Source organism: Alosa pseudoharengus, unplaced genomic scaffold (genome assembly GCF_046254945.1).
Source record: "Alosa pseudoharengus isolate Yale_2024_CS ecotype anadromous, Long Island Sound unplaced genomic scaffold, YU_APseudo_1.1 YU_APseudo_1.1_scf_2, whole genome shotgun sequence".
Taxonomy (NCBI): domain Eukaryota; kingdom Metazoa; phylum Chordata; class Actinopteri; order Clupeiformes; family Clupeidae; genus Alosa; species Alosa pseudoharengus.
The window spans coordinates 5,592,095-5,603,896 of NW_027468663.1; the positions used below are offsets into that span (position 1 = coordinate 5,592,095).

General features: G+C 42.0%; 1 protein-coding gene across 1 annotated transcript in view; it reads right to left on the bottom strand.

Annotated features, from left to right (window-relative positions):
* The window catches only part of wnt3a (wingless-type MMTV integration site family, member 3A), a 13,673-nt gene extending 12,517 nt beyond the window's left edge, over positions 1–1,156 (bottom strand). Inside the window, exon 1 of the mRNA XM_076295714.1 lies at positions 1,086–1,156. Within this exon, the coding sequence (XP_076151829.1) occupies positions 1,086–1,156 (71 nt within the window). The remainder of the gene's footprint in view (positions 1–1,085) is intronic.
* Positions 1,157–11,802: the final 10,646 nt, after the last annotated feature.

An 11,802-nucleotide genomic window follows, 5' to 3' on the forward strand; every position in this document is an offset into this window, starting at 1 on the left:
TACAGTTTCAGCTTGCACATTTTTTGTGGCCTTTTTATAAATTGTAATTATTTGTTCCATGTCCAAATGCAAACGTCAATTTCAATTATTAAGCACAAATAGACACCGGTCATATTTCATGATAGGCTAGCCTACTACATGTTTGTGATGGGTTGTGGTTTACCACAGGATTTGCGTATAGGCATAATTCACAATTGTGAAACACCAGCAGCTATATCATTGACCTTATTGAGCCCTTATTTTCTAAAGAAATGGTAGGCTATATCAGGTTTTGTATTTACTACACTCTTAAAACAAATGTGTTGTCCCTATCTGTTTTCAACATATATTGTGTAACAGATTAAAAAAAAGGACAAAAACACAAACTGTGTTGTCCCTAGAGATATGTTAAAAACAACGCAAGTTGTGTTGTTTTCAACACATTCGTTTTAAGAGTGTTGGAGGTCTATTTGAAATATTTGAATGCACTTAAACTGTGATTTCTGCAAAAGGGACAGCAAAGTGGGACCAGCCAGTTTCAATGATTATATGAACAGTTAATTATGAAATCTGACCAAGTAATCTCGGGACAAACAAATGTTTGAGAAACGAAACCAGGAGTGAGGGCGGTATGGTTAGGAGGTCCTCAGGTTCAGCACCTGTTGCTGTGTGTACAAAATATCGAAAGCAAACAGTTTGCGATAAACTTCCTCAGGTAAAATATTTGCATAAATAGTGTGAATCAAATTTATAAAACCCAGCATCACCACGCTCCTACTGTGAGCAGACTTTGATACCAATCACGCCGGTAGCTGACATGTTGTCTTTCCGTCTCACCTAGATTCGATTTGATGGGTTCAGCTCACTGTACAGAAATACGAGATTATTAAGAAACTCTTCTTGGATAATGTAGCCTATGGCATCCCCAATGTGATTCGTTGTGCTATCCATATGTGTACAAACCACATTTGTTTAACGAAGTCGTGGAGGGACAAACGAAATATATCGCAATTTCAGTGTAATGTGGAGATAAAATAGTCCAACATTTGTGTCAAGCTATTGTAATTTAATGAATATCTTGGAGTAAAAATGGTGTTAAAACTTACCACCAGATTGGATAACTTGCCATGACATGCGTAATCCCAAAGAGAAACAGGAAACATCCAAGGTATATCATCCTTAAAAAGTTTCGCAAAAGACGCACACACGCGCGCACACACGTTTTCGATGAGAGGGGGCAAAAAAAAGTTCAGCGCTGACCAATACTTCTCGTCTAATTCCCAAGGACAATTCAGACAAATAGTGTGCTGCGACCAGTCATGGCAGAACAGAGCAAGCAAATATTAAAAGTTAAAAGCGGGTAGGTTTTGCGACCCAATCAGCACGTATTGCCAAAGGGGAAATTCTGATGATACTGTTCCTTTGCGCTCTCTTTCCCTGAGTCAGTCAGGCTGATCATAGACACAAGAATGAGCTAATTTTCAGAAGATAGTGTTTTAGTACTCATTGGGACGTGTGGGCATTGGCATGCTCTGTGTGATATATAATGTTGTTTAAAGGAAGGGGGGCGGGGGGGTCAGTTGGGTTTAAATAGACAGCAGAACCCCTGTGGATTGGGTAGCTATAACAACCTCTCCGGATTTCACTCCCTGGTTTGAAGCTGCTAAAATGCAAAAATAAAAATCTGTGAAGTGCTGTGAAATCTGTGAAGAGAATTTCTCAATCTTGCTTGCATCTTCTAGTTTCCCCTTAGTTTGTGATGTTTTCATTAAGAAATTGTAGATTTAAAGCACTCTAAAACGCAATTTCTATTTTGCAGTATCGTTACAGCCACGACCATGTAAATGTCATGTGTCAAAACGATTTAGTAGAGAGTTTCATAGCAAATTATGATGCGTATTTAAATGAATATTCATATTTAAAACGGTTTGGGTTTTATAATAAAAATCATAAGCACAGACTACATTATTGGTGATTGTTTTGTATTTGTTCATAACAGAATTATATATTTTTTTACATTAAAGCTGACTGCTGTGAGTGGCAGCTAAGCTCCACCCTTCCACACGTCAAATTCTTTACCAAATTTTACTCAGTTAATTTTTAAACAGTTAAACAAAAAAAGTAGAAAAAGAATAGCTAGCCTGCATTTGTCAATTTGCCTGTTGAATGGGTGTTTATATTATAGGCTATTATGTTATATAATATAATATAATATAATATAATATAATATAATATAATATAATATAATATAATATAGCCTATACTATTATATTATTGCTTGCATGTAATGTGTAATTATATGGTTTTACAATGGGTTTTGTACATTAGGCTATGCCAAACTCCTGATCGGTCGATGTGTAAAATATTACATGTCCCTTTGATATTTGAGGTGTGTGTAGGTTATGCGTTTTTATTTAGGATATTTGAACTGGAATCGCAGATCTCGTTTACTTGTGGGCTGCTGAAAGGTATAGCGACTTTCTTCGTCATTGTAAACAGCCGAATGACAGGAGGCTCCGTCATATTCCTGAATTTCAAGGGAAACAATATCACCTTTCGCTTCTGTTTAAGGAAAGATTCAGTTTGTTCGGTGTTTCTAATAGTTTTCAGTGTCAAGAGGCTGTTAGGTGAGAAAAGGAAGTGGAGGTGTCTCTGTCATCGATGACACTGATGCATATCTAAGATCTCCTCTTTGAAAGTAGCAGAACAGGTGTATGGTTTCCCAACCAAACGACTCCCGAGTAGCCTAAACCATTTCCTAGATCATTTAGTTGATAATAGATATTATAATGACTGCAAGAAAACAAACAAATAGCCTAGATAGGTGGAACTGGAAGACGATCTAACTGGCGGCGGTGTTGATTAAATTTACAATAGGCCTACGCTCTTTCGTTTTTACTGACGAGATGAGCGTTTCCCAAATTTCTTATTAAAATGTCATGCATAAATGAAATGACATATGGAAATGTGCTGACAATGCAGCCTGCGCCTTAATATGCCATTGACAGCTATATCGCTTCAAATTAAATTTTAGGTTTATGTTGTCAAAACCATCTTTGACTTCAGTAGAAGCATTCTTTCATTTCACTAGCTTTGCCTTTACCCTTCTAAAATGTCCATGGTAGGCCTACACAAAGGACAGAATTATGTCACATATTGTCATAATTAGGAATGCAATTATTTATTTATTTATTCATTCATTCATTCATTCACTCACTCACATTCACATCTTGTGTAAGGTCATCCTTAAGTAGTTTTTGCTTGCACTACCATCTAGTGGTACAAATAACAGTTACATGTATCTATAGAGGTTCTCAACAGTTTTGGGGCTGAGGAACACCAAAGGTCAATCGGGCCAAGGAACACCGACTTATGGTTACTGATTAGGATGAATGTCACACACATTATAGGCTATTACAGTTGGGTGTTCATTCTCATGTTCTGGAGCTGAAAGGCAAGTTATGCCTTTATTCACAGATTGGGAAAGGTGATTTTATTCTGTTGCTTGACAAAGGAAAGGCTGCTACCAAAGTTGTGAGAATCCTAGTTTCTCAAATTGGTCGCTTGATGTGATGTTTCTGTTGCTAGACCAGACAGGTGGAAAACATAGTTAAATCTAGCAATTGCAGCATATCATAACAACCATAGGTAGCGGGCCTAGGCTACTTAGAAGGAGTCGCGAGACGGATCACATCATGAAATCAAACTGAGGATGGTGGCCTACTGGTGCCTACATCTTCTCCAGGCTTACACTGTGAGTTAGTGTCTGTCACGTGGGATACCAGCCACCAAGGTGTCCTGTTATGGAATTAATGGTTGTTATAGTTACCATTCATTGATATGGAACAGTGATTAAATTTGTTTTCCAGATCTACTTTATAGGTGTGCCGTTATTCAGAATTAATAGCCACCCCACCAGCCAAACAGAAAAGATTATTTCTTCTCTCCGGGCGAAAATAATCATCATGTGCTGGAGTCCGTATTTACGAGCATAAGAGCATCAGTTGAGTTTTGCATTTTATTTTCTTGTGAAGAACAACATCCAAGCTACAGTGCAGAGGAGACCATGAATTAATATCACATCAATCAATCAATCAATAAATACTATTACTAGAGGATGAGCGTGCAGAAGGCATAAGTACTTGTCAAGAGGAGAATGTGCTGAAGAAGAAGGTTGTTGAAGAGGGAAGAGCATGATAAGGGAAGAGCCCCACACACACACACTTTTAGTGAGCAGTCCAAGGCACATTTGTGGAATAATGTTTTGAAACCAGCATTGTTCATTGTTTGATATACCATACCTGCCAGATAGAGGACTTATCTGGGCAAAGGTTCCTATGGCGTCAATTTAATGCCTAATGTATCGAGAATCAAAACCCAGAATTTGAGAACAAAAACTTTTTAACCAAGAAATTGTAACCAAGACATACAATTCTGCAAACAAGTGCACTCTTATCTATGTCAAAACCTTATAAAAGTGTTTTACAAACATAATTTAAAATGTGTAACTGTTTTATTTTGTATTTTATAAAGTAAGTCAACCTCTTTCCCTCTTCGAGAAGTCTTTTTTAGGTTTGGTTCTCTTAGTCTGGCTCTCAGTTCTGAAAGATTCCCGCTTTAGTTTTGGAATGAATTTGAAAGCAGGAGGGCGGGGTGTATTGCCGGATGCTGGAGGGTGGGATCTAGTAACTCATTGGCTACTGACCAAGTGATCTGGTAACTCATTGGCTACTGATCAAGTAATCAGACCACCTATTAATCAAGCAATCAGACCACCAGTAATATAAGATTCTCACTAAAACAGATTTTGATAAAGTATGTGAAGAATATTTGAGAGAAATACAACTTTTGTGTACAGAAGAACCGTTACATATTTCGCTTCAATTAATGAAAAAATAAAAGCAAATAAAAGTGTTACATATTTTTAAGTCTGTTTTTTGTCTCCTTTTCTCATGCCCTATTTGCCTTTGGAGATGTTGGCATAGATGTTGGCACTGGAAGATGCTCACATGAGTTGTTCATTTGCAGTAACATATCATCACAGGGCTTCTGTTTACCCCTTCTCACCGAGAGACCTGGAGATGACCATTCCCAACCACCAGCAACTGGATAAGCTCTTAGAGGTGGTCTTGAGGAAATCAAGCTGTTTTTCACAACGAGTCCCATTCACTGCAGTGAATTCACCATGGTTAATGTCCACAGAAATGTTTGCGCTTGGCTTAGAGAAGAAAAGGCTCTCATGCAACATACATTTTATACTTTGAGCAAGTGGGTGGTTGGTCAAAGTGTGATGCATGGCTTTTTTCCACCTGCCGTCACCTTTGGCACTGTATAGCCAAAGTAAGTTAGGTTTTATTCAGTGATGAAAACCATGTGTTAAACAGCAACAGCTAAACAACATTAAGAAAGCCAAGTGTTCTTTTTCAAACAAGCCCGTTGCTGTGAAGGTTAGCTGGCCCTGTGTGGCTCACCTGCCTTCCACAGCAGCAGAGCTAAGCTGCAGGAATGTAATACCTGTAGCCTGCAGGTGTGTGTGCACCCGATGACCCCCGGCGCTACGCGGGACTGCAGCTTCCTGATTAGTCTACGTGACCTCAACTGCAAGGATTTCTGTGGCCTGGAACAACCACCCCTGAAAGAAAAAAATGAATGCAGGTGTGTGTGTGTGTGTGTGTGAGAGAGAGAGAGAGAGAGAGAGAGAGAGAGAGAGAGAGAGAGGTTCATTCTTGAATGGTGGATGGTGATTGCTGAGGAAGGGAGGACTGGGCCAATTTTGTTTTTCCTCATAAGGTCATTCACATGGCAACCATCAGAAACACATTGTGTTTGCACAATTTGCATACCACTGTCTGATATTACATTTAGAATTCCTTCATGATGTCAGAATGCTCATTGTGCTTTTATTTGGCATGTATTACATGACCAATCATGCAGAAAAACGGGAAAGTAATGAAAAAGCAGGAGTCAGGGCTGTGAGCTGTGTTCAATCAAACTCCTAGTTGACTTCTTTCGCCTCCTGTTCCCAAGGCTTTAAATCTTCATTCTTTCAACACAGAGGCTTTTTCCTGTTCGCCATTCACTTTTTCCTGAGGGCAACAGACAGACGTTGTGTCAATATTATGGCGCGTCCATGCGCCCTCTTGCCTATACTGACCTCACCGGGACCATGATGTCACCCGGGCATGATGTAAAGGCATGGCCATATCCAGCCCAGCTTCCTGAGTGAGACCACCCTTCACATCAGCTGCACACCAGCACTAGCACTCTGCAATAAAACCTAAAAATATTACCCTCTTGCACCCAACTGATCCTCTTCATTCCTCCAGTATTCTTGCATGTCGTATAGCTTTTATAACTGTTATAGCATGCAGACACTGGGGTAGTTCTTTTTTTTAATCCATGTCTCTGTTATTCAAAAGGACTGATAATGAGGAACTGTACGAAACAAATGTTAGAAAGAGTGTCAAATAATGAAAATGCCATCGCTAATAGTGTGTTATCTCCAAGCTTGGAAGGACTACAAGGTCATTTAAATTATGTTCAGAATTAAGACTTTTAAAAGTAACACAATGTAGGAAGGAACTCACCTTTTAGTCAGTTTTCAACATACTTGCTTCCAATCGGCAAAGTCAGACACCATTTTCCATATTGTAAATCGGTGTTGCATTGAAAATGAATTTGAATCTGTCATTTTAAGCTGAAAGAACTCCTACTTTGTGTTGTGTTTCTTTAAAGTACTATGTGTTAGTGCTGTGTGGCAAAAAAACTTTATTTTCAGCCACTAGATGTCAGCCTTGTTCTGAATGTTTGTTAAGTGTTTAACAACATGCAGAGGAAGTGACTCAAGGGATGGTGAAGTGCTCTGTGTACTGCAGATTACTCATTACTTATGTGTGCCGGCGATTTTCAAAAGAAGCTTAAATCAATATTTGATTAAATGTGATTGGGTTTAGTGACCTATTGTTGGATCTGCATTGTGAAGTACTGTGACAAACAAAACAGTTCATTTGTCCAGACACAGTGCTTTCCTTTACTCTTTGGTTGGTTTATCAGTGCCTACCCTCAAACTAATGAAAGTTTAGAGTCACAGTTTTCCTCTTGACATATTTTGAATAAGATGACTTTCCATTTTCATGTCTCACGACACTTTATTGTGTTTGCTGAAATGTGGCCAGCATGTTCTTTTTTGATAACTCTCCAGCAACATTATGTGCTGGTAAACAATATTATGTGTGACAAAGGAGCACAACCTGCTGTTTAAACAGTGATATTTCTCCTCTTGCTGTGCCCTGTTTGCCATTGAAAGGTTTCCAAAGGAAAGGGAGGGGAACTTAGTCTTGATAAGTGGTGTAAGCTGAGACACACCCCTTGGAGCACACACCTAGAAATCGACTCATCACTTCCCCGCAAATCTGCCTCACAGCCTGCGCACAGAGCCTGGTGTCATGCTGTCATTTCCAGAGGCTGTGCATTGTCATTAACCTCGTTTGACATCCCCTCTCCACTAAGCTCACATGGCACAGTATATCTGATGAAATAGGGTGGACTGTACGTTTCGGTAAAGCATATCGGGAATGACTAAGGCAATTTGCAGCAGCCCCCCCACCCCCACCTCTCCCTCGTCAATTCACATTATCCATGGAGAGGGAACAGAAGTCAGGAAGGGTGGGATGCTGCCATTCCTCCCATAGATGACCAGGGCTTATCTGAGTCCGGCCTTTGATCAGGACGTTCTTCCTCACAAGGACTTTCCCTAAGCTGTCACTTCTCTGATAAGGTACCGGAGAAAGGCAAGGAGGGGAAGGGAGGAGAGGAGAAGGGGAGGGAGGGGAGGGGGGGGGTAGGGACAGGGCAAAGAGTAGGTCAGAGATGGCACCCTAGGGGGAGGGGGGTGCCCTTGGTGGAGGGTGGAGAGACCACAGGGTATGTCCTCACCACCCACAGACTTTCATCAGTCACACTCCTGACAGAGAGAGCCCAGCCCTCCCCTCCCAGCCCCCCAGTCCGCGTTCTCTCTATTGCTGGGTCAGTCTAGGTCAGCGCTGGCCGCTGTGTGGCACAAGTCATGAGCAATTGATCCCAAGCGTTAAGCATTTTTGTCCATGTTTCCACCGCGGGCTTCCTGTGCAAAAAGCGACCTGTGCTCAGGTGTTTGTGTTCCAGTCACACTGCTGCGATGTGCTATGAGCGAGAGAGAGAGCGAGCGAAGCGCCCTGTTGTTATTGGCAGGTCACTGTGGCATGTCTGCGGTGATGCCGCATGTGTGAAACACAATGTGTGCTTAAATACCTGGGGGAGTTCTTAGACCGAAAGGCAAACACTGGCGGCTGGAGATGTGTCAGTCTGTGTACATCGCCCAACAGTGGGGCTCTCCATCTGGAAACCTGTGAACTGCTCCAATCTTGTGGCTGGAGCACAAAGCCAACATTCATTAACTATTCTGATGAGTTCTGGAAAATTCAAAGAAAAGCGGAAGACAAGGCATACATGGACAGACTTAAGGCATTCCCCTTGCGTTCCATCTACAAGACTAAGACATCATAAACAAGAAACTGACAGTTTAAAGAAGAGCTCCAAATGCTGGGAAAGGACCTTAAACAGAAAGGAAAAAGTTTAGTACTTTTACCAGCAAACCTGTGAGCCATTAAATATTTTTGTATAATATTTAAATATTTAATCTGTAACTTAACAAGAGCTTCAGGGAATCCTTCACAAATCCAATCTTAAACAGCAGCTTATGACAAGGTTAGCTCATTAAGACCTATCACCTTGAGATACATCTCTTTCTTGAGACAACCTACCAACAACCTACCAACCTCCCCTGCTTTATCATCCCTTGAGGCATTTATTTAACCAAAAAATTGGTGCTATTTCCATGGCATACCGACACGGTCATAGTGGGGCAGACGTGTCACAACACGCAAGTGCATATTAGCTGAAGAATTCCTCTGCATTTTCCTGAGAAATGTGCAACAACAATAGCTTACCAGCTTGGTCTGAACTAGTCCTTAGACTCCAAATCCTCTCATTCAGAGCTGTCCCTTCCTCATACCTGGGGTGTTCCCCTTTAAACTATCTATTTAATCCCAAATGAAATGGAATGATATCTGTCAACCAGATATTTCCAATGATCACAATACCTATTTGGAGATGGAATGCATTCCACAAACACCTTTAGAGCATAGAGGCAAGATCAGACATTTGTATCACTTGAAAGCGTGAGCAGCATTGCATTGCAATGATTCTTGCCCCCAAAACCGTGCCTCTTTCACCTCTGCCGTAGAGTCGGAGAGAGCAGTGTGGGTAAACACATGGCCACAGTGGTGGGACCGGTAAAGAGCGTCACTGCAGAAAGGGCTCTCGAAGCGTGGGCTTCTTGGGATGGATCAGTAGCATATAGTCTGAGCCTGAGGAGTGATGCCGCAGGATCCGTGAGAGCCAAGGCCTGAGACAACCCAGTGGTGCAGACGGCCAGACGCACCGTCAGCCTCCAACCTCCAAGCCACAATTGATGTCTGGGGCATCGTGAGCACTCCAGGCAGCCGGGAGCTGCTGAGGGCGGGTGGGGTGGGGTTTAAGGGTGGTGGTGGCAGGGCCAGTCGGTCGGATGTGATTTTCATTCTTCATATGCAGAGGGATGGTATTTGGGGGTGAGGTCAGGCCCTCGGCCAATAGGAGCGGGATAGAACACGCGAGGGATGGATGGGAAACTGGGCAGGAGTGACTCATGTGAGCTGAGAATTTCTAATTACCTTTCGTGCTTCGTTTGTGAAATGTTCTGTGCAACAGCTTTGCCATGCGGCACACATGTGGTTGTGCAATGCCAACAGCAAAGCCAGCATATTCATTATTTTCCAACTGGTGGATAGACCTGGCAAACTCCCTCACTCCTTCACTGAGAACTGTCTCTTGGCCTGAGAATCAAAGTCAAATACACATTTGTCCCGTTCTTCTCTCCATCCATGCAACCATCACAGCATATGAACCAGACATGCAGAACATGGGCTCCCACCCCAATCAGAGCCCAGAGAGGCGCTCCTCATCCCTGATGTCCACACCTGCATGCTGCCTGGCTCAGCTACACTACAGTGGTTACCTCTCGACCTGAGTGACACCTGCATTCCCCAATCCTGAGAGCAGACCTCAGGTATTCCCGATGCTGGGGATCTGACAGCTGGCAAGCACTGTAAATAAAGGAGATCCAGAGTTTACCACATCACAGACATTCATCAGCGTGCTGTCACACAGTCGAATGAGTGTAACATAAGCCTGAGAGATAGTTAGACAGACAGCTCTGAGAGAGGAGCACAGAGGAGACAGACAGAGAGAGAGAGAGAGAGAGAGAGAGAGAGAGAGAGAGAGAGAGAGAGAGAGATACAGTATGTATCTGTAATGAGGGACGGTCAGCAATGCTGCCAAGAAAAAGGTTCAACCTGGCAACATTTTAATTCCTGTTCTCATTTTAACAGCTAATACCAAGTATCCTCTGGAACGGTACTACCCATCAGCTATGGACACATGAATATGATAAATGTGTTGCGGAAAATCAATCATACATTCTTAGCCATGCTAAATTCATTTGAAAATGTAAAGGTGTTTCTCTAAGTTCCCGCATACTAAGGCATGTTGCCAGTTTTTCTTTCTCCCACTCTTTTTAGTCTTTATCTCTCAGTAATGATGTGTGGCCCAGAGAACTGGAACTTCAATAAGCAGAAACTTGGCAACACATTCCTATAGCCCACATGCCAGTGGTACTATGATCTCTCCAATGAACAGATCTTCAATACTGTATTTTTCAGGGATGAATAGGATTCATCCCCTCTTCTGGCACGTCCCTTCCCCAGGTGTAGTGCACAGAGGGCTGGACTTTTCTCAAAAGCAGATCCCTATCTCCCTCCTCAACCCACTGCCAAAACAAAGGTGAGTGTACACCCGGGTAGGAGTGGATGGAGGCAGAGAGTGTTTGGGGGTGTGCAAATGTTTCTGCTTTCGTGCCATTCATCATCTTTAACAGGGATATATCACAACAGCTGAAACACAGTTTCACTCGCACAATATGAATTACACGCCCTGGCCTGATTGTCAGTTAGTGCTGAAGCAATGTAACAAATACTCAGCTAAACTTGAACCATCATAAGCCAAATCACAAGTCCTAACCTGTATCTAAATACTTATTTTCACTGTTTCATATAAAAGAGATTGTATATGGCATGAGTCGCTGGGCCCTTTGTGATCCTTTTACATGTTTGAGTGCAAGGAAGAGACTGATTCCCTAGTTCCCAAATTTTACTTTTTAAAAGTAATTTATACCTGAAATAACATATTTTGCTTGTCGATTGAAGTGCTCCATCTACATTCTTATCTGCTGCCATATTAGCCTGAGGGAAGCAAGCAGCTCCAATTGTACAACAACAAATTGGCTCATGTAAATAGGCAGATTCAGTGCTGTCTCCTGTATGGTATAGACACGCAACCTGAAGCACGTCTCCCCACTTCAAAGACACACATGCACTCTAATCTTTGACTTTTCACTGGACAATGTTTAACTCGGGCGAAGGATGGAGAATGGTAAAAAATGTATTCATATGACTATGCACATTCTGTAAGCCCAGTCTCTCGCAGTTTGACATAAACTAACTAGTAACCAGATTATTCTTTGAGGGGGAGGGAAATGTGTCTGAAAGTTCATCAACTTCTACAAAATGGGTCCAGTGCTTGGTGACGACACCTACACCAACGTCTGTGTCACTGCAGAGTATTCTGTCACTCTCTGGGTAAGTACCTTCTTGCTGGCCATGAAAACTTTGTTGGTCTTTTCCATAC